This window comes from Bidens hawaiensis, unplaced genomic scaffold, assembly GCF_021521415.1.
Source record: "Bidens hawaiensis isolate Kalapana, Puna unplaced genomic scaffold, B.hawaiensis_p1.1 tig00007041_1, whole genome shotgun sequence".
NCBI classification, from domain to species: Eukaryota; Viridiplantae; Streptophyta; class Magnoliopsida; order Asterales; family Asteraceae; genus Bidens; species Bidens hawaiensis.
Window position 1 is genome coordinate 170,875 of NW_027491483.1, and position 22,448 is coordinate 193,322.

The 22,448-nt window shown below is 37.8% G+C and overlaps 3 protein-coding genes, 1 non-coding gene and 1 pseudogene across 5 annotated transcripts; 1 reads left to right on the forward strand and 4 right to left on the reverse strand.

Annotated features, from left to right (window-relative positions):
• Positions 1–7,816: 7,816 nt before the first annotated feature.
• LOC143634268 (WD repeat-containing protein GTS1-like) lies at positions 7,817–10,578 on the reverse strand (annotated as a pseudogene).
• Positions 8,054–8,127, reverse strand: TRNAV-AAC (transfer RNA valine (anticodon AAC)). Its single transcript has one exon. It is a non-coding gene; the product is annotated as a tRNA-Val (tRNA).
• Positions 10,579–11,598: 1,020 nt separating the features above from the next.
• Positions 11,599–13,503, forward strand: LOC143634269 (uncharacterized). Its single transcript, XM_077102401.1, has 3 exons — positions 11,599–11,963; positions 12,900–13,021; positions 13,246–13,503. The coding sequence occupies exons 1-3, from the start codon at positions 11,627–11,629 to the stop codon at positions 13,360–13,362; spliced, it is 576 nt and encodes a 191-aa protein (XP_076958516.1). The 5' UTR covers positions 11,599–11,626; the 3' UTR covers positions 13,363–13,503.
• Positions 13,504–13,582: 79 nt separating this feature from the next.
• On the reverse strand, positions 13,583–16,237 carry LOC143634270 (putative E3 ubiquitin-protein ligase BAH1-like 1). Its single transcript, XM_077102402.1, has 6 exons — positions 15,984–16,237; positions 15,119–15,363; positions 14,772–15,008; positions 14,148–14,285; positions 13,844–13,902; positions 13,583–13,765 (listed from the first exon to the last, which is right to left on the reverse strand). The coding sequence occupies exons 1-6, from the start codon at positions 16,177–16,179 to the stop codon at positions 13,660–13,662; spliced, it is 981 nt and encodes a 326-aa protein (XP_076958517.1). The 5' UTR covers positions 16,180–16,237; the 3' UTR covers positions 13,583–13,659.
• Positions 16,238–17,266: 1,029 nt separating this feature from the next.
• Positions 17,267–22,014, reverse strand: LOC143634305 (serine/arginine-rich splicing factor SR30-like). Of its 2 annotated transcripts, XM_077102425.1 has the most exons (14): positions 21,903–22,014; positions 20,883–20,972; positions 20,629–20,694; positions 20,477–20,551; positions 20,244–20,367; positions 20,107–20,153; positions 19,922–19,979; positions 19,777–19,826; positions 19,634–19,690; positions 19,402–19,499; positions 18,961–19,032; positions 18,137–18,170; positions 17,657–17,745; positions 17,267–17,512 (listed from the first exon to the last, which is right to left on the reverse strand). In XM_077102425.1, exons 2-14 carry the CDS (start codon positions 20,964–20,966, stop codon positions 17,509–17,511), a joined length of 858 nt encoding a protein of 285 aa, XP_076958540.1. In that variant the 5' UTR covers positions 20,967–20,972; positions 21,903–22,014; the 3' UTR covers positions 17,267–17,508. The 2 variants fall into 2 exon arrangements, with proteins under 2 accessions (XP_076958540.1, XP_076958541.1); XM_077102426.1 differs by lacking the exons at positions 17,267–17,512; positions 17,657–17,745 and having other exon boundaries at positions 18,143–18,515.
• Between the last annotated feature and the right edge of the window lie 434 nt (positions 22,015–22,448).

Here is a 22,448-nt window from a genome sequence, read left to right on the forward strand (position 1 = left end):
GCTCAAGACGATAGGCAACTGGTCCGATCCTTTCAAGGATTTTGAATGGTCCAACATACCTAGGAGCGAACTTTCCCTTCTTCCCGAAACGGACTACGCCCTTCCAGGGGGAAACTTTCAGCAGAACACGGTCACCAACTTGAAACTCGAGTGGCTTGCGTCGTTTGTCTGCGTAGTACTTATGCCGACAACGGGCGTCTTTGAGTCGCTGTTGAATGATAGCGATTTGATCGGTTGTTTCCTGTATTAGTTCCGGGCCGATGATCTGTGAATCCCCGGTCTCGGACCAACACAAGGGTGAGCGACACTTGCGACCGTAAAGAGCTTCAAACGGCGCGCATTTAATAGAAGAGTGGTAACTATTGTTGTAAGAAAATTCTGCCAGCGGCAGATGAGCTTCCCAACTATTACCGAATTCAAGGATACAAGCTCTCAACATGTCCTCTAGGGTTTGTATGGTCCTCTCGCTCTGCCCATCAGTTTCTGGATGATAGGAAGAGCTAAGCTTCACACTTGTCCCAAAGGCCTTTTGCAAAGATTTCCAGAACCTGGAAGAAAAACTGCTGTCGCGATCAGACGTAATGCCCTTAGGCACACCATGACGGGAAACGATCTCACGAATGTATATCCGCGCCAACTTTTCCGTAGTGTAGTCCTCACGAACCGGGATAAAGTGAGCGGATTTAGTTAGAATGTCCACAATAACCCAAATTGAGTCATGACCGCTAGGCGTCCGCGGTAGCTTGGTGATGAAATCCATAGCTAACTCTTCCCACTTCCACTGAGGAATAATAGGTTGCTGAAGCAGCCCAGACGGCCTTCGATGCTCTGTCTTGACTCGCGAACAAGTCAAACATCTCATCACGTATAAAGCGATGTCTTTCTTCATCCCGGGCCACCAATAATGAGGTTTAAGATCTTGATACATTTTGCTGCTGCCGGGATGAATCGAGTATCTGGACTTGTGGGCTTCACTTAGAATAAGCGTTCGAAGAGGCTCAGAGTTTGGGATCCATGCTCGATCAAGAAAATAGAGGATGCCGTCCAACTTGGTTTCGAATTTCTGTTCGGCTCCACACGACAAAACGCCCTTGAGATCTCCATTCACAAGCGCCTGATTCTGAGCTTCGCGAATTAAGGAGGGAAGATTGGATTGAATTCTAATAGAGTGCAGCTGGGTCCTTTCTTTACGACTCAATGCGTCAGCCACCACATTAGCCTTTCCCGGGTGGTAGCGGATTTCACAATCGTAATCGCTGAGAAGTTCGACCCAGCGTCGCTGCCTCATGTTCAACTCTTTCTGATGGAGGATGTGCTGCAAGCTCTTGTGGTCGGTATAGATGACACACTTCGTGCCGTACAGGTAGTGTCTCCAGATTTTTAAGGCAAACACCACAGCACCCAACTCGAGGTCATGCGTGGCGTAGTTCTTTTCGTGCACCTTGAGTTGTCGAGAAGCGTAAGCGATGACCTTCCCTCGTTGCATTAAAACGCAACCGAGGCCTTGATTTGAAGCATCGCAATAAACGGTAAAGTCATCGTCACCTTCCGGAAGCGATAGAATCGGTGCACGGCAAAGTTTATTCTTCAGAGTTTGGAAGGCTTCCTCTTGATCTCGTCCCCACACGAAGGGTTCTCCCTTCTGAGTCAGAGTGGTCAAAGGCAAGGCAATCCTGGAGAAGTTTGAGATAAATCGGCGGTAGTAACCAGCCAATCCAAGAAATGAACGGATTTCGGTAGGTGTTTTAGGCGCTACCCAATTTCTGATGGCTTCTACCTTGGCAGGGTCGACGTGTATGCCGTCGACATTGATAACATGTCCCAAGAATTGAACTTCCTTTAGCCAAAATTCGCACTTGGAGAACTTGGCATATAGTTGTTCCTTCCTGAGAAGCTCCAAAATAAGCCTGAGATGAAGCTCATGATCGGTCCTCGAACGAGAATAAATGAGAATATCGTCTATGAAAACAATGACAAACTGGTCGAGATATGGACGGCAAACGCGATTCATCAGATCCATGAAAATGGCGGGGGCATTGGTCATTCCAAAAGGCATAACCATGAACTCGTAATGACCGTAACGAGTTCGGAACGCAGTTTTCGGGATATCCTCTTCCAGAACACGCAATTGATGGTAACCAGAACGCAGATCGATCTTAGAGAAAAACGTAGCACCCTGAAGCTGATCAAAGAGATCATCAATTCTCGGTAACGGGTACCGGTTTTTGATGGTCAGTTTATTAAGCTCCCGATAGTCAATGCACATACGGAAAGTCCCATCCTTCTTTTTGACGAAGAGTACTGGGGCTCCCCATGGAGACGAGCTAGGGCGAATGAATCCCTTGCCAAGAAGTTCTTGAAGCTGATTCGATAATTCTTGAAGTTCCAGCGGAGCTAGACGATAAGGAGACTTAGCAACAGGGAGAGCACCAGGAATAAGATCGATACGAAATTCCACCTGCCTGCTAGGAGGAAGTCCAGGCAGCTCATCGGGAAAAACATCAGAAAATTCACGCACGACAGGGAAGTCCTGCAGTCTCTTGACTTTGGATTCCTTGAGAGTAACACGGGCTAGAAATGCGGGATACTTCTTTTGAAGGTACCGACTGGCTTTTAAGCAAGAAACGATTCTTAGGCATCCACCCGACCTATCCCCTTGAATGGTTAGAATTTCACCAGAAGACAGAGGGATACGAATAAGTTTCTCGGCGCAGATTACTTCCGCGCGATTGCTAGACAGCCAGTCCATTCCCACAACTAGATCGAAGCTTCCAAGACGAAAAGGTATAAGGTCAATACTGAACGATGTGGTGACAAGAGTAAGGGTGCAATATCGAATGACAGACCTCACTTGTGTGGACTCTCCACTAGCAAGTTCAACAACCAAGGCAGGTTCCAACTCGGAAATTTTTAATTTCAGCAAAGGAACCAATTCGCAAGAGACAAAACTCCTATCAGCTCCTGTATCAAATAGGACAGACACCCAATTGTTGTTAAGAGTAAACGTACCAGTAATAACATCGGGGTTTTGGCGTGCTTCGGCAGCTCCAATGGTGAAGGCCCTCCCGCGAGCCGGAGGAACGTTGGTGACGCGAGGGCATCGATTTCTGTAATGGTCCATCGCGCCACACTCGAAGCAGCCTCGAGCAGGGTTAGGCTGAGGGTTAGCATTCCCCACAGCCAATTGGTTGCCAGGACTCCTGCAGCGCTCCACCAGGTGTCCGAATCGTCCACAATTTGTGCACTTGCGGCACAACTCACTTGTTGGGTGATGATAAGAACATAAGTTGCACTTGGGATGCGGCCCAGTATATTCCTTTCTCGGTCTTCCCTGGACTGTTGCGGCTGAAACGGGGGCCATGGAGTTGATAGGCGTAGCACCAGTGATCGCAGTTAAGTAGGTCGCTTTCCGCTTCCTATTGTTCCCCTTTTTCGCTTTCCCATCGGAAGATTTGCCCTTATCCTGATGCAAAACACCGGACCTGAGCTGTTCCCTGGTCAAACGGGCAGTGAGATCGATCACTGCCTTAAGTGTAGTGGGGTCAACTGCAACCGCAATGCCCCTCATAGAGTCCGGAAGACCGCTGATGTATTGCTCGACAGCGCGAGAAGCTGGGGTAACCATGTGGGGCACCAATAGGGAGAGTTCATGAAATCTCTCCGTGTACTTCATGTGATCGGCGCCCTTCATCGTGTGCGCCCTAAACTCAGCCTCCAATTTCTGGAGTTCGGTTCTCGGAACGAACTCCTGCGTGACTAGCTCAACAAACTCGGCCCAGGGCAAGGCTAAGACCGCGTCTCGCCCCCTGGTTCTAATCTCGATATTCCACCACGTGAGAGCCCGTTTGTGGAACATACTCGCCGCGAATTTGACCCTGAGTTCATCCGGGCAAGAGCACATGTTGAATGAAGCTTCGACTTTCTCGAACCACTGGAGAAGACCAGCAGCTCCCTCGGATCCATTAAAGCTCGTAGGCCCAGTGTTAGTAAAAGCCTTATAGAGCCTGTCGGCCTGAAGAGTAGGATTCGGTTCTGGGGCTTGTGGCGCGCCCGAGGTTCCTTCTTGCCTTAGGTTGTTAACCAGACCCGGAAGAACTGCTGCAATTTGCTGCGCTATGATGGCAGCGAGGTCAGCAGGGTCAGCATTAACGGACGAGCGACGAGGAGGCATTCTGAAAAAAAAAAAGAACGCGCAAGAATGATACCGGGAATAAGAATAACAGGATAAGGAATAGCCAAAGAATACATCGCTACGATAGACACAATTAAAGATGCAGCACATAAGCACATAGCAAGCACATAAGTGTGGGCGTGTGATAGTGATGCATGAATTATCTAGAGTTAAGGGTCCTAGGTTATAGTCTAGGTCGGTTTCCTAATTCCCTATAACCATTGGCTCTGATACCAATCTGTCACACCCCGGTCGTAATGGCGGAAAACCGAGGCGTGGCGACTAGGTCGTGATTGATTGAGCACAATAGTATAAAAGTCTAAATGCATAAACATAACCAAACTGTCAAATATTACATCATCCAGGTAACATGAAACAAATTGTTTTAATACAAAATATCAAGTTTCCAAACAACTCCTAGCCTAGCCTTCATCTCTCTAAGGCCTCTATCAGCTATTAGCTACTTCCTGCTTCATTTCCTGAAAACATGTAATAAAACGTCAACTACAAAAAGTAGATGAGTGAATTCATAGGTTAACTAATACTGTAGTGATAAGCCCTACACAAGCATACTAGGCTAAGTTGTAGGGGTTTATATATAGGGTGTACCATCGGCTAACCCACCACTCCTACAACTTATCCTACTATGCTTGGTATGCTTATCATCTCAACTGAATCTGCAAGAGTTTCGTATAAAGATTCCAATTATTGTTTCCATGCATGCAGGAGGAACGGTATCAAGGATATATGTATAAGATACCCAAGAATCATATGTAACCATGCCATGATGAAAAATGATAATGATGCATAATGATCACACAAGACCTGACATCGACCCCACACAAGACCACACTATGCTACTTGATTTCCTTGATGGTAACCCAAATCGATCACTTTGGGTACCATGAGAGAATTCTAAAGCGTACTTTAGTATCTCTTGGATTCCTAATCGATCACTTAGGAGATCCTTCGGATCCTTAATCGAACACTTAAGAGATCCTTCGGATTCTTAATCGAACACTTAAGAACCCCATAGGTCACGTGTATTCTAAATCGATCACTTTAGAATCCCACATCTAGTGACGGCCTGTCTACCAATCGACCACTTGGAGATCAAACCTATGCACTATTGTGACCTATATTGCCACTGTTCACACGATCACAAGACTGACCAATGAATAATGTGTTTTCATGATAAAGTATAACGGGTACATGACTTTGATTTCCAAACGTCCAATGTTCCCTAAACGCTGAGTGATTCCCATATTTACTCCTGAATATTTGATTATGCATACACAACTTCCGAGAAAGTTAAGGTACGCGTAACCTGCCATGATTACTTGTTTTCCCAATGTTCATTGTTTGCAAAAGATTTGTCAAGTGTTTATGATAAGTAATGTTTGAATAAATGTGTTTTGTCAAAACGTGTACATTTACCATGTTTTCACCCCCAATGATTTGAAAGGCTTTAAAAGAAAAATGGGGGCTATGAACTCACCTTGTTGACTAGGTGTGGTTGCTAGGGCGGTCGGGTGCTGTCAAACGTCGATCCTCTAAGTCTAGACAAGGACATAATAAGTTAACAACGCAGTTTAAGTCTAAGAGTGTAAGCCTTACACGATCTCGAGCAAAAACTAGGTTTTAAAGACGAAACAGCTTGGTTCTGACCTGATTCGATCGAATAGGAACACATTCGATCGAATAGACACACATTCGATCGAATAGGAACACATTCGATCGAATAGACACACATTCGATCGAATAGAAACACATTCGATCGAATAGACAGACGTTCGATCGAATACGAAGCTCATTCGGTCGAATGAGTTGGAGACCATTCGGTTGCTTTCCTATTCGGTCGACTGGACTGGTTCGATCGACACATTCGATCGAATGAACTGATTCGATCGACTGGTTCGATCGAATGAACTGATTCGATCGACTGAAAGCTGGGCGACGGAGATACCCACGGGTTTTCCAGATTTTCCAGATTTTTGACCCAAAATCGAAGTTTTTGACATGGAAATGCTCGGGATTGAAAGGGGTATCGATTCCTAGTACTTTTAAACACAAAAGCTTGCATTTTGACACCAAAAATGACGGTTTTTGACCAAGAACACACTTGACACAAAAGTCGGAGTTTTTGCTCGATTCGGGGCGGGTTTTGGTTGTAAAAACGTATGATTTTCAAGAAGATCTTACCGACAACAACGATAAACAGATTGGTGGACTCGAATCTTAGATTGGATGACTTTCTCTCACTACTCTCTCTCTAGAAGTGGGAGTGTTTGGGTGGGAAGTGTTGGTGGAAATGAAAGAGATGGTGTAAGAATACTTGATTTTCCGCTTAAATACTCGGGTGACTCGGGTTCGGGTTTAGGCTACCGACGGGTCAAGACTAGTCGAGTTCATAAGTTTTTAAACAAACTAAAACTTTTTCAGCAAAACTTTTATAAACCATTTTCCGAATAATTATTTAAAATCTTTTTTTTTTTTTTTTTTTTTTTTTTAAATAAGAACATTTTATTTTTCAAAAGCATAAAAATTAATATTTTCCAGGCGTAAATGTCGTTTTATAAAATAAACATTTCAAATGATAAAAGCAGATTTCTCCAATGATATGGGTTCCGAACTTATCGTCCAGAACCCCAAAGTGTATAGTTTCCGATGATTCCTTGATTTTTGTCTACCAGTCAAATTCCAGGGCGTTACACGAACTAACTAACTGTTAGTCATGCATTTCAATTAATCACAAAATCAGTACTCAACTATAACAAAACTGGACTATATATATCTTTAAAATGATTTCGAGCATTCATACAATTTTAGATCGGAATGGTTAAAGCTAATCGTGATGATCCTAAAGATAAAAACATTTGATTCTATGCAAAAAAGCGAGATTAAGATATTACCATGCTGATTCGTTCTGCTTGGCTGTGAGAGAGAAATAAATCGACTGCAGCTGCAGCAGCGGCGGCACTAAGACTAAGGGTTTATGATTAGGGCAGTGTTCACCTTTTATATTATTATTATTATTATTATTACTATTCTGCACTGGACTTTCAAAGCCCATTTCATTCTCTTATTTGTTTCAGCCCATATGTTATAAGCCCTTTTGCGCGCCAACTTATTATATCACATCCTCAATCCAAGCCCAAGCTAGACTAGGCTCATTTAACATATAGAGAGCTCGAGATTGATCCCGCTCGTTTCGAGCTATATATCTAAATCTTGAGTTTGTCTCGTGAGTAGTTTTTTCAAGCTCGAGATGGCTCATATAACTCTTATAAGACATGTATGCCTGCCTCATATAGCTATTTCAAACCAAATAATGATATATTGCAAATTAATGTAACCTATAGCTACTTCATGAGCCGTTATGGAGCTATATGCTGTCATGACACTTAAGAATAGACATGTATAACATATCAGAACCAAAATAAGAGAGAAAATTGGTCCATTTTTTTTTTAAATTAAGTTTGTCTATGAAACTACCAACCGTGTCTCGTGCACAATTTTCAAACATATCTTTACCACGGAATCCCAACAAGGTTCCAATATGCCCATCCACATAATAGCCTTTTCAAATGTAGCTCGACTTGTGTTTATATGTGTAAGAAAAGATTATTATAAAAAAAAGAAGTAATTCAAAATCTAATACTTTAAACAAAAACTAAAATATATCATTTAAACAGTATGCTCCAAATGAAATACAAAAGCAGCAGATATATAAATGCCATTTTATACCTTGTTTACATGATAACATGGCTAAATCATATATTATTGAAACAAAAATGTATTTTCACAAATAAAAAAAAACGGAATATTTGATTCAATTTAAAAAAATAATACATTGAAAAGAGAAAAGCATGAAAAAACAACTGGCTTCGCCCGGGTTCAAACCGGAGACCTTCAGTGTGTTAGACTGACGTGATAACCAACTACACCACGAAACCTTTGTTGTTAGATGGCTACAAACAACAGGCTATATACAATTTGTATAAACTCGTTTTACATACCTTAACAAGATCTTCAACAGTCTACACACAATGTCACACATGAGAATTTGAGATACATAACATCATAGTTCATACACACATGTAACGGTGTCGACTGCTGCATGCAAGTCGAGCTTAATCTGATGGTTTTCGAAGAACATTAGAGTTTCATTAGAGATTTAGATAGCGCATGTAAATTTGAAACATACTCATTAGCTATATGCATTCTCTTGTCAAATAAAAAAAACAACAAAAAATAGACTTAAAAGAAAAAAAAAAGAAATGAAGAACTAAAGTATAACAATTAGCATTCATCAATATTTGCACTCTAATACGGCCGAGGCCTATTGTGCTTGCGATTTGTGCTTGCGATTTTTAGTATTCCTTTCAACCAGTGAAGTTGATATCCACGAATGATTCACATCAGACGATTCATCAGATAACCAGCAACACAAGCGTCCATCTTCGCCACCTGTCCACCCGAATATCCCATGCGTTTGGTTGATTCCAATTTTGATGGCAGGGGAAGCTAACACGCTCCTAACAACACCCGTATGACCACCATGAAAAACAGCTTCTGGAGATAGAACCGATCTCATTCCTCCACCGTAGGCTACTGGAAAGTACCCCAAACTGCCACCACTCGTGCCGCCTATAACCCATAAATGATCGTCCACAGCCGAGTAGTGGCAGTCAACAAAATAGTCAACCTGCATTTTTAAACAATAAGATGATAATTAAGATACAAGGTTTCAGAACAATAATCATTCATTCTATTAACAAGTGCATAAAACAAAGTTACATACAGGATCTAGAGCCCAACTATTAGAAGCCAAGTTGCGAGCATCCTCGAAACTGGCTTCAACTCTTGAATCATTCAAATCCCAAATACTAAAACACAAGTAAGTCATAAAACAGTTAAAAAAAATAGACTTTTAAAAGTAGTCTTGTTAAGCAAAGTACCTTAAAGTTTGAATGTGAGTTAAACACCACAACTTCTCATAATTTCCACCAAAAATCCCCACTTTCTCAATGGATGTCCCCACATTAATCACCTTCATAGGAATGATATCAAACTTATTATCAATGCAAAGAACAGATAACAAGTTTCGTTCTTTTCAAAACTTATTACACTGAACTTACAGATTCAAGATGATTGTCCTCGTTGATTTGTCCACTCGTATCAAATGTACAAATCAGACCATCGACAGAGGCGGATACAAGTTTATTTTGGCGCTCTGGTACAAAGTGAACCTGTAACCATTCATGGTTAGCATTAAGTTGGCATAATATAACACAAGCTTCATTTTAATTTAATCTTGGGGTATTGGTAGGGACCGTGAGTTTACCAATAATGGGTTGAAATAATTGATATAATCTAGTCGTAAAACTAGTAAACGGAATCAATTAAAGTGATAAAATCTGACACCAAATAAGAACATTGAACAGGACTATACAGTTAGAACAAACCTGTGTGACATCGTCCATATGAGATTCGTTTAAGCTGGCAACCTGCTTACTGCTTCTCCAGTCCTAGAAAAGAATCTACATAAACCGATTTCATTCTTTTTATTATGGAAAACTTATGGTGCGTTTGGTTCACATAATTCGATGGAATTCAGTGGAATCTGAATTCCATTTCTTAATGTGTTCGGTCAGCACAATTTGCCGATTTGATAAATACCATTACCTGAGACTTACATCCTGCAGCAAGAAGATTGCCACCAAATGAAAAGCAAAATATTTCTTGTGATGGACCAGCATTTAGACAGGACACCGGCAACTCATATACAGAAAATTACACACACTAAAACATTGAAATGGATTTGATGTAAGTGTATAGACAGCTGCCATATTTAGGGGTGTGCACGGTTCCGTTTTGTGCTGAAACCGAACCAAAATTTTTAAAAACCATTCTGTTTGGTTTTGGTTTTGCCATTTAAGCTTTAAAATTTTGGGCTGCAAAATAACGAATTTGGTTCAAAGTTATCGGATCATCCTGTTTATTAATAACTAATAATTGATTATTATACATTTGGGCTAAAATGTCTTATGGATTACTTATGAAAAACTATAAGTTCGTTTGTTACAAAAACATAAAAGCAAACAGTCGGTTACCGGTGAATACAGTTTGACGGTGTTGGACGACAGCGACACCGCCATCGACGTCCAGTCTTCCCTGAATCAAACACTTAACTCAATTGTATTATTTAATTACATGTATGTATGTATGTATGTATAATTGAGGAGGTTAGAAATAATAATAATAATAAGGTTTACGTACTTGGCAACGATTTGGAAGACATAATCATCACCGGCGTTTTTGAGTGCAAATCGCTTCGATGAGCTGCCACTGTTGTTATGTGGTTGATTTACATTTACTTCTATATCCATATCAGTGGCCTCCATCAACGGCGGCGGCTTGGCAGTTAATTTCCCGGCGAGTGAGGGTGGCTTTATATTGTAAATTTTATCGTGAGTCCCGCTACTTTACGGACTGTATATAAATACACCCCTAAACATTTATTCAGTTACAGAAATGAAAAGCGGTTTAGTTAGTTTGTTTATTTCTCGAAGGACTAAAATTTGCACTCGATTGGGTTTGAACCTATGAGCTCCTATTTCACACCTTAATCATCATACCATCCCACCAGAGTTAGAATCACATTTACTTCTGTGAAGGCTCGCTTATACATTCGCCACGAAAAATAATATATGTAGACATAATTAAGGATGTTTATATCATAACGGAAACACACGTTTGAGCAACTACGGGGATGTTGAGTTCTTTTCGATAGAGACAGGCCTAAGGCCTTCATCAAGGGTCAACATTGAGCTCGTCTATTTTATTTTGCAGTGGTTCTTGACGAGTCGTCAAACCTAATCCATAAGATAGATTCGTGGTGCATGTTTTCACAAACGATATTGTGTTAGTTGCTAAGAGTAAACACGAGGCTAGAGAAGCTGTGAATAGCTTTAGAGAGACAAATGTTTAAGGATTAGCCTCTCTAAGACCAATTATCTTTACAATGACTTTATTGTGGTATATGGCAACAAGTACGTCTAGCTCACCATTGAATGTCAACCGGTTCCAAACTCAAGTAGTTAGGATTGTTTGTCCATAGAGCAATTGAGACATAAATAGTGACATTGTCCTTCGCATCCGAGTAGGATAGTGTAGATGGAAAGCATCTGTAGTAGGGGTATTGTTCGACCTACGATGATAAAAAACTAAATCCGAGAATATACTTGCACGTAAACCGTAGGTAGCACACAATGTTGAATCAGTTTAGAAACAAGTTAAGTAACGAAATGAATGAAGATGATAAAAAAACTAAACCCGAGGGGTCCATATGAAAACACTAGCATATCATAAACCCTAATAATAATAATAATAAACCCTCTGATTCTTCAGCTTCCGCCATCACCACTCTGCACACATAGAACAACAACAACAATGGGTGGATCAAGAAGAAGCTACAAGAGATCTCGAACCAACAAGGTCCGAGTTGGACTACCCAAGAAGAACCCAAACGTGTTCAAACCGGCCTTCTCAATCCCACCCAAGTTTCGATCGCTCGTGGACTTGTCGAAAACCAAATGGGACGACCAAGGGAGTGTGCTGGAGAACTACAAGACGTTCGGTGTGGTTTCAAACCCCAATCTGCTGGGTGTTCGTGCTCGCACCTCCAAGATCATCGAGAGCCAGTCACTCCAACTCCCACCTCCTAAATTGGATGGCCCCATTGATGAGTTTGAGCCCATGGACTCCGGTAGCGAACTCGAAGAAGACGGTCAGTCTGTTTATTGCTTATTAGTTAATTTATACAGCTTGAGCTTAGAAAAGCTCGGTTCTTTTTTATTTATATACGTTTTTAGTTATTTTTGTATATTTATTTAGAAGACCTTGAGCTCGATAACTAAGCAAGCTTTATTTGAGGCTCGGTTCCAGCTTGAGCTTAAAACAGCTCGGTTTTCTTTTTATTTATTAATTTATTTATATACGTTTTTAGTTATTGTTATTTATTTTCAGAGAAACATTAAATGAATCTAAGTTCGGCTCGAGCTTGTGTAGTATCTTAAACAAACCAAAGTTCAGCTGTGCAATGTGACATTAATACATTGAAGGCCAAAAATGTAAAACTTAAATATACACAAAGCTCGAGCTTTGGATTGATAACTAAACAAGCTTTATTTGAGGCTTGTGCTAGGGTCGATCTCAAAAGAGATGGGCTTGTTTTGAGCTTTTTATTGGTTCAAAGCTCGAGTAGCTCGCGGGCTTTTTGGTTCATTGGCAGCCCTAGTATTTGCTTATACTGTTCATACTGTATTTGGTGTTTATGTTAAGTATGTTATGTTTTAATTCATTTTCATTAAATTAAAATTATTACATTTATCAATAAGGAGTTTGGTTAGTTCAGGATTGTTATCATTTTGTTTCAGTTTAAGTTCTGGGGCTTGATTTTGTTTTCAAATGACCAAATGCTCACTGTATATTTCTCTAGTTCTTGGTTGAGTTTGTGATGCTACAATTAGAGAGTTCGAACTAGTTTTGATTTTATAATAGACCAAACTATGCATGCTGCTAAAGAATAACAATAGTGGATTTGTTTCAACATAGGTTTTTGTCATCAAGTTTATGTTTTTTACTTTTTGTGAGTGTAAAAGCTCTAAAGTGCTGATATTTTAAACCAGATAATATCCATAATATCTTGTTTTGGTATTTGCAGATGTAAAATCAGCACTTGGGAAAAAACGTGTAGATGGGAAACAAGCTCCTCTGCAACCATTAACAACTATGCAACGAAATCATATCAGACCACTAGTAGAGAAATATGCAGATGACTATCAGGTGAAAAGTTCACATAATGAAAAAACTTGTTTTTAGTATGTTGAGGTTGGAAATAGGCGTGTCAGGAGGATGTGGTAACAGATCGGGTTGACCTGAAATACTTTCGTTCCAGTTAGCTTACGATATTATACTTTCTCAGTGAAATGATTTTATTTAAGCATTAGACATATTTCTTTAGATTGTTGAGTATATATTTCTTTTGCTCATTTGCTTCTTGTTTGCAGAGCATGTTCATGAATACAAAACTTAACAGGATGCAGCACTCAGTTGCGACTCTCGAGAAGCTGTGCAAGAGATATCACATGTATAAAGATAAGAATCCAATGCTTGTTCCCCTTTGATTTATTATTAGTTCCTTGGAATTCTATGGCCCGGAAGTCGCATTTTACAGCAATTTTGCAGTTGATTATTGTAGTTTTGACGTTTCATTGTAATCCTATAATATGGTTTTGTTTAATACTTACAACTATCTTTTTTGCTATATGTGGGCGGTGTCTGTATTTGCTAACGATTATTGCATTATAATATTTATAATTACTATGGTATACTCACAAAAAAAAAACAGTTGAAGAAACTGTTTGGATACATTGGTTGCTGCTGCTATTTATTCAAGGGCTTGTAAAAAGTAAATACTGAATTTAGATGCCAAGAAATGCCCGGGACTGAGTTTCCCAGTGTTCCTTTGACTGTCGGATTCTTTCGACTCTTTCGTTCTGAAGTCTTTCTTCCCAATATTTGGGACCGCTGTTGAAGTTGACAAATAATGGTTAGTATTATAGTCTGCAAATATAGTTGACTGATTATAGTCTTAATAACGCTTACCTTCTACTTAATAAAATGTTAAGTTCATCCAAATGTAGAGCTCCTTCATAAACTCCTGCCTGCGGTTTCAAGAAAATCAACTTACTTTCTTGAATTGTATCTTATTATTTTTGGTGAACCACCCGGGACTAGAAACAAACGCTATAACCTATGAATGTGTCGATTTACGTTAATCATATCTTTTTATCTAAAATGGGTTAGTAAAAATATTTGCTTTGGGTGAAATGGAGAATGGTTCTAGCGAGTTGTAAATTTGCAGAAGTATAATTTATTACATAAAACCAAGTAAATACGAGAAGCATGCCTCTCGACAAAGTGGACATTTTGCTGTTGATCTCGCTGCTTGTAATCCATCAACAATTGTTACCGATCCTGATTTGCAAGCACACATGTAGCAGAAGATGTGCCCACAAGTAAGAGATACCGAATCAAATACAGTATCCTGTTCAAACAAATTCAACCAAAGAATAAACACTTTTATCTCTACATAATCATGCTTGAAAAATCCATGATGTATAAGTTATGTAGTTATCACTAATAATACAAAAAGATGCCATTATTGTCATAAAATAACAACGCGCTTAGATTCATGATCTGTTTACAATTACAATGTTTCGACCTGGTAATTATAGTCTACTATTATGAGCTATTGAACTAATTTGGTAATCTAATGATATTGTAAAGTCATAAAACCGGTCATTTGTCTATTAAATTAGCAACTTAGTATATTTTTCAAGGAAACAAATCACTCAACGATAACCGAGTTCTTTAAGTGTTCCATTGACTGACTTTAGACACAAAACTTTAATGAAACAATTGACAAATGTCAACTAAGTGTTTTGGTTGGAATAGGTCAACGATGAGGCCGATTAGCAAGTTGAAGATAATCAATGCAGCATAAGGATAAAGCCAAAAACAGAAGACTTACCAAACATATTGAACAAGTCAAATCAATCTCAATTTTGAAGGTATCAGAAAGCTCACAAGAAAGTGATGGTTTTCCCTCATTAAACACGAGACACGGTCCCTCAAAAGCCTTTCGGTTTGTCTCCCTTAAATTAATATGGAACGCAATCAGTTCACACAGCCACGGAGACTGCAGGATTTCCATGTGCATACTTTGTACTTGTGACCTGAATGCCTGCCCGTGTTTTGAATAATGTATCTGCAGTTCATACATTTAATGAACGTATTAGTTTTTTTTTTTTTTTGAGATAAAACATAACCCAAATCGACCCGTTTAATAAATAAACTATAATTGACACTAATGGCTACCTTATCATATTTCTTGAGAATTTTACGCAAAGCGATTGCGTTAATAATGGCATAAGCAACGAGGTCTTTGCCTTCTTGAACTAAAGCACCATGGTTACCCTGCAACTTACCTCTGCACCAAACATAGTACTTTCGGAACCCTGTCGCTAGATGAACATCCAGCAGTTTCTGTGCGCGCTTGTTAAAGCATCCAACCACTGCTGACATCTCTTTCATCAGGGAAGGAAAGAATGTCCCGTCGCACACTGCATCAAATTGCATTAATAATATTATTATGTGATCCATACAAATCATTTAATATCTGCTTCTACTAATGGGAGTTGTCTTTAACATACCAAACTAGTGTTCGTTGTTGTTCGTTTAATAAATGAACAAACGTGAACAAGGAATTTCGTTCGATTAACTAAATGAACGGAAACAAATAGAGGCCAAGTTTGTTCAATTGTGTTCGTGAACGTTCGATAATGTATTCGTTTATGTTTGTTTATTAAAGGTATTTAGTACGTTTTAATGACTTCTCTAATTGTAATAAAGATTTAAGCAAAATTACTAGTTACAAAACAAAAATATATACGAGTATTATGTTATCAAAATACATGCAAAATTAACATATGAATATGAATGTTAAAAAAAACCAACACAAATTTGGTAGCTTGACCGAACCATTGAGACTAATCGTTCTCGGTTAGCGAAATCAAATAAAACATTGTTTGCGTGCATTTGTTTTTGTTCGTTCTTTTGTGATCGTGAACCATTGACTAACGGTTGGGTTGGTTTACAGCCTATACCAAATGATACAATCCATGACTTTTAACATAGAAATATACAATAATAATGTATTCAACATGTTTAAAACAAATGATACCAGGGCAATGATGAGGACAGGTATCAGGAGATCCATTAACGAGGGACGATGAGGATGATTGTGATCGATGTGAAACAATCGTATGATCAGTTCGACAACGTTTCAAGATCTTCTTGAGATTTTTGAAACCAACAGCTGGTAGTTTTTTCTGATCTTGTGTTTGCATGTACTCCTGGTATTTCTTGCAGAATTTCATATTGGAATTTGGATATTGGATATGATCTGATTCTTGTTTCGTTAATTGTTATATATTTTGTTGTAGTTTTCAAGGTGTCATGTTCTTGAATAGATTGGAAAATGGAATATGAATCAATATACATACATTGGTTCGGAGTTCGGACCATTCATACTATAACTATACTTTGAAAGTTACATCCAAATTGTTGTCTTTTTTTTTTTAATTAATTTATTTATTATTATAATAGCAACACTGTTACCAAAAAAAAATCATGGTCACTGTCATGTGAGTTTCAAGAGCCTATGATAGAAAACCAGTGTAAGCAATATTCGAATTTGAGACTTGGACTATAACGACAATCATTTAACTGATTCGACCATTAAAACATCTATGCTCTAGTGGGAAAATTATTTCCAAATCGTAACGCTTTTTAAATATTTGTTATTATCATTATATAATCTTATGGTTCGATGCTAAATAGATAATTTTATATAATATATTGGCGCAGGACTTAACATCGCTAAACTAGTTTGCTTGTCTAAACTTTAAGAACATGATTTCCATATGTCACGATTGTAACAAACTATTTAAAAAGATATGTAAAAAGATAAATATATCTAATGAAAGGCATGTTTCGTTACATTTGGGTTGCGTGAATTAACTGAAACGTTAAGTTTTTAAAATTTAATTTAAATATTATAAATAAAATGGTTAATATAGATGGTAGCTTTCAAGGAAAGTTATAAAACTATAAAAGTAGCTTTTGACTTGATAAATTTCATTATCATACTTTCATAGGTCATCACTTCAGTTGGACAAGTGGCAGATTAAAAATCAAGTCGAACAATGATTAAAAGATGATCAGCTCGCCGGGTTTTATGGTGGACATTTGAAAATTGGTTAGTCAAATTGACATTTTGTCGACATTAACTGCTCAAATGGACAGAAACCTTAATTTCGATCACTGTGTTTGTATTGCAGCAGACTTCTAATCAAGATACGCTGATACTGCCAAAGCCCATGGGAAGTTATCAGTTACTTCGACAGTAATTGGTAACTTGTAGCCTCCGGTTTTACAAACACCCCCTCCACACAAACCAGTAGAGAAAAAGAGATTTTACCAGTCCACTAAATGTTTCATACCAAGTTAAATGCAATTTCGCCCACTAGTCTAGGTGGGTTAGTTTAAATGATAATGACTAGAATACAAAAACAAGTTTTTTTAAAAATAAACTCTCAACTCAGTAGCATAATCTTTTTAAAGGGAAAGTTGTCTTAAATAATCCATTGTTCGACTTAAACAAGTAACATCATCAGACCAAGGCACCGCAACTAGCTGCTAAATCATCACCTGAGAACATGTTATAGTTTCTGAATCAGCATTATAATTATGTAAAGCCTTAAATATATAGTTAATAACATTGTTCCAGGAATTACATGATTAATATTTTTAATACTAAAAGAAAACTTTAAGTATGGAATAAAGTAATTATACCTTGACAAACTCTTGTTCCTGCTTCTTTCAGGACTCTTGCTTTTGCTTGGACTGCGGCTTTTGGGGCTTTTACTAATAGCCATCTCAGGCTGAATAATAGTCAGTTGACAAGTCAAAATGATTCATTCTATATTGTGGCAATTTCGACCCATTTACTTTTGAACGGATTGATTCAAGTTATGTGAAATCTTTAATGAGTAAATTAAAAAATAAGAATTTAAATAATGAACCGAGTGACACAGATCACCCATTGTGTTTTTTATCAGACAACTTTATAAATCATATTATTGTTGAAAATTGTTCTTTTTTGTAATGAAAATTTAGACAGATCTTTTATAGAAACATTAAAAGTGTTGAAGAACAACCTGACCCACCCACTTATTCAGCCACCTTTAATAACAATTATAAGCTAATTTGATGAAGTCACATCAAAATAGAGAGTTTTGATAAGATCTTAAAAACTAATATAGTTTCACTTACAGGTGGTACAGAAGATCTGGATCTTGAAGGAGATCTGCAAAAGTTACAGAAATAGATTTTAATATCCACATGTTCCTTTTTTAACAATTCTGATCCAAGAGCCTTGATGCCACATCCACCTCAGTGACTCGGTAACAATAATCAATATTAATCAGTATATTATGACAGGGCCTAAAACTACTAGGATGTAACAAAAAATTATAATTTAAATGGAAAAGGAAGGCTTATTTAAGTCCAATGTAATCCATATCCAAGATACTTCTTGTTCGGACTCCAGCCTTATAATTGCAATCCGTATCCAGATTCTTCAGGTTCCCAAAATCCAGCAACCATGTGCATTGATGATGGGTATTTAAGAACACCATAAAGAATTCCAAAACTGGCATACACAAAGCACCATACCTCAACAACCAAAAGTGGTATAGCCAATTGTACCATATCCTTTTTAAAAATTTTAAGATGCAATCCCCATATAAAAAAATGTATCCATGTAACAATTAGACAATTGTTTGCATTTCATCTTTTAATATATTATTCAACTCGTCTAGTGACCTACATGTAAAAGCTATAGCAACAATTAATCACAGTCACACTCACTGAAACGTAAACAATCTAACAATGAAAAGTAACCAATATGGTAACTAAACCATATTGGCATTATCATACAAGACTGCTTAGTAATAAAAAGGTAGAATAGGGCTTCTTAGTTGTTATTTATAATCAGTAATGACAGTCGGGTTAAGTAACTAAGATTTGTCTCATCTTTCTTATATGAAAATATAAGCCTTAGGTAGTAATAAACATAGAGAAGATAGAAGGTATGCCTTGATAAAGAGCGAGGCTTAGATCCAGAACGAGATCTCGAGCGACGAGAAGATTTTGCTTTTGGAGACTTGCTGCATGAGAATATGAATTAGGAGAAGACATAAAACTAAACTTTATGTTTATTAAGGGATATTTGTGGTTACATTTGCAAACTCATTATCTGGTAAAGAGTTTGATGAGTTTTAAAGATAATCAGTTTTGTTTCTAAATCACAGATAATCAATTTTAAAGAGTGTGGATGAGGCGCATTAGATGATATTTTAGAGTTTAGACTTAAGTGATCAGTTTTGGATAACCAGTTTGAAATTGCGAGTACCTTATCCAAACTGATTATTCCAAAACACCTAATCACTATATAACCACAAATCCTAAACACCCCCTAATTTTCATATAAGTTAAAAGAAAACAAGATAAAATAGTGCAATAAAAAATGTCCCTACCTTCGGCTCTTGCTTCTGCTCCTGCTTCGACTCCTGCTTCTGCTCCTGCTTCGACTCCGACTGCGGCTTCTAGAACGGGTTGAATCATATTCCTTCACCTGTGAAATTTTTAACTTAAGATTTTAGCACAAAACGAATTCTTAATGGTTTGAAGTGCATGCATAGCTTGCAATCTAACTGAAAAAATTAGTTAAGCACATTCGAGTAGTTCAAATATAAATTGAAAGCATACATGTATGTATCCACATGAGAAAGCGTTCCGAAACTCAGTGTCGTCCAATTTCCGTATCTGTAGACAAAAATGAAAATAAATTTAACACTGTAACTTCAAAATGAATTCATATCTGCAGAGTGGAAAGAATATAGATAGCTTACAGCATATTTCATGTCATCATAATTTGTGTAGTCCACAATCCCTGTGGTGCCTGCAACACATTAACACATAACCACAACCACAACCACTTTAATTAGGTAAAACTGTTAACATCCTTTCCAGGACACGTTTTAATTTTAATCTTACCGCCTCCCTCCCTAAAAACTTGGGAAAAACAAACATCCCCAGCACGGCGCATATGATCCTGGATAAAAGAAAATATGTGATGTTAACCGATAGCTCGATAGCATTAAAAGTTCACGTTGTTATGAACATAAATTCCCAAAATGCTTAATTCAAAGTTAATTTACAAACATGACAAAGATACCGACCTTAAGGTCCTGCCATGATGCAGAGGAAGGTAACCCAGTCACCAAAACTGTGTCAATTATATAAAACAATCATATTTATAAACATTAGTCTTCAAGGTTATTGAAACAGAACAAGCACAAATAAACTAAAATTAAACCTCTGTAATCAGAGCGTCTAGAAACTCCACCACCCCGACCACCACGGCCGCTGCTATGACTGCTATGACTGCTATAACGGTCTTTATGAGATGAGTTACCACGACCACCATGAGCTAGTTCCACCTGTTCAAACAATATAATATCAAATAGATAGACTAGACGTTTACTGCTACTGACAAGTGAAACAACATGACATCTCATGTGTGTTTTGTAAGTCTGACCAACCACCAACCCGTAATTTGTGCCCATCAAAATCGTAGCCGTCACGGCCACAAATAGCATCATCAGCATCACGAGCATCCTCAAACTGAAAAAAAAATTAATATATATGAGAGCAAGAAAGAATAAAAATGAAAGCAGAAATATTAACAAACTGAAGCTCACCTCAACAAAAGCATAACCTGGAGGTCTCGGTGGAATTTTCAACTCGATGTGGGCTATTGAACCATACTGAAATCAAATATAACAACAATTATATACCAAACTTATTGCTCCTGACAACAAAACTCACAGAAAATTTAATACTTTTAACACGCTTTTATGGCAAGCAGGGTTCAATTTCAACCCAAAACACATGCTGTAACATGTGATAGTTTAAAGAAACCAGATGAGACATCTCACGCTCAGATGTAAATTACCTTGTAAAACAAATCTTCCACTTCTCGCTCTCTAATATCCCCAGGAAGGTTACCAACATAGAGCGTTCTGCTAGATCGACTCATTCTTTCCTGAGAACATGAGAACCATTAATATTTGAAAATCATCTCAAATTTTAGAAAGAAAGAGAAAAGAAAACTCATTTCTATGACTAAAGCTGTAAACGAACTGAGCGTTCATATATTGTTCAGCGAGAAGTTCGTTTATATTCATTTGTTTAATAAATGAACAAACATGAACAAAGAATTCAGTCCAATTAACTAAATGAAAGAACACAAACAGAGGTCATGTTCGTTCTGCGTTCAATTGTGTTCATGAGCGTTCGATAATGTGTTTCTTTATGTCCGTTTATGTTCGTTAATATTTGTTCATATATGTTTGTATGTTAAAGGCTTTTAATACTTATCACATAGATTTAAGCAAAACTATTTACTATAAAACAAAAAATATATAAGTATTACATGATTAATTTTTTATGTAAAATTAACATATATGAATATAAATGCTAAAGAAACACCAACACAAACTTGGTAGCTGGACCAAACCGTTGGCACTTACCAGTCTCGGTTAGCCAAATCAAATAAAACATTGTTTGTGTGCATTTGTATTCGTCCGTTAACAAGTTCATCTCCTTAACGCACAAACACAAACAATAAATTGTGTTCAGCTAGTAACCTTAACGGACGAACATAAACAAGGCCTTGTTCGGTTCGGTTCAATTACATTTACAGCCCTACCTGTGACAAAAATCAGATAAGAAATTCATCCGAAATCAACGACAGCTTACATGAATCTGAATTACAAAATCTGATTGCTAAGCTAATCGATCAAGTGCAGAAAACGATCAATCACATAACATTGCGAGTGAGCAAAGCATAGTAGTAAAATATCGACATTAAACCTACACAGAATCGTAATTGAATACGAATACAGCTATATATATGCGGTAATTGCATAATTAACAATGTAATTGATCGACATAAAGGTGAAGCTGTTTGTACCTTGATGAGCTAACGATCCTGCAGTTAGGAAGGTTTGGTAGGTAATTAGGGTTTTAATTAAGTTGGTGATGTTAGGTGGGATGTTTTCACTTTAGTCCTCCAAAATATGCATGCATATAAAAGTTCACTCAAAAGAAGTGTATAGTATTTAGGGCATGTTTTGGATTGAGTTTGAAAAATGTTTATTGGCTTATTGGCTTTTTCAAAAAGTCATTTTGAAAAGCCAGGATTTAAGGCTTTTGAAAAACTGTTTTTAACCTATCAATAAGCTAAATTAAGAAAGATTTTTTGATTGTCAAACACATTTTAACTTATTTGCTTTTTGACAACACTAATAAGCCAATAAGCATTTTTCAAACTTAATCCCAAACATGCTCTTAGACCACACGTGGTGGTGGTGTTTTTCTTTCAAAATGAGGTCCACAACGAACCCCCCCCCCCCCAAACCAACTCTGATCTAGATTGTCGTGGTATAATAAATATTAAGAATAATTCAGTGTTTTTAATCACCTTAAACTAGTTAGGACATGTATGGTGCCGAACCAT

Bases quoted from the DNA above. Each gene is read 5' to 3' on its own strand.
- LOC143634269 (XM_077102401.1), top strand. From the start codon at position 11,627: ATGGGTGGATCAAGAAGAAGCTACAAGAGATCTCGAACCAACAAGGTC. The intron at 11,964-12,899 runs GTCAGTCTGTTT...TGGTATTTGCAG, and splicing joins TAGCGAACTCGAAGAAGACG to ATGTAAAATCAGCACTTGGG. The intron at 13,022-13,245 runs GTGAAAAGTTCA...TCTTGTTTGCAG, and splicing joins AATATGCAGATGACTATCAG to AGCATGTTCATGAATACAAA.
- LOC143634305 (XM_077102425.1), bottom strand. From the start codon at position 20,966: ATGAGTCGATCTAGCAGAACGCTCTATGTTGGTAACCTTCCTGGGGAT. The intron at 20,154-20,243 runs GTTTAATTTTAG...TAATTGACACAG, and splicing joins TAGACGCTCTGATTACAGAG to TTTTGGTGACTGGGTTACCT. The intron at 19,827-19,921 runs GTAAGATTAAAA...AATGTGTTGCAG, and splicing joins AGTTTTTAGGGAGGGAGGCG to GCACCACAGGGATTGTGGAC.
- LOC143634270 (XM_077102402.1), bottom strand. From the start codon at position 16,179: ATGAAATTCTGCAAGAAATACCAGGAGTACATGCAAACACAAGATCAG. The intron at 13,903-14,147 runs GCATGCTTCTCG...TTGAAACCGCAG, and splicing joins AATGTCCACTTTGTCGAGAG to GCAGGAGTTTATGAAGGAGC. The intron at 13,766-13,843 runs GTAAGCGTTATT...CAACTTCAACAG, and splicing joins AACATTTTATTAAGTAGAAG to CGGTCCCAAATATTGGGAAG.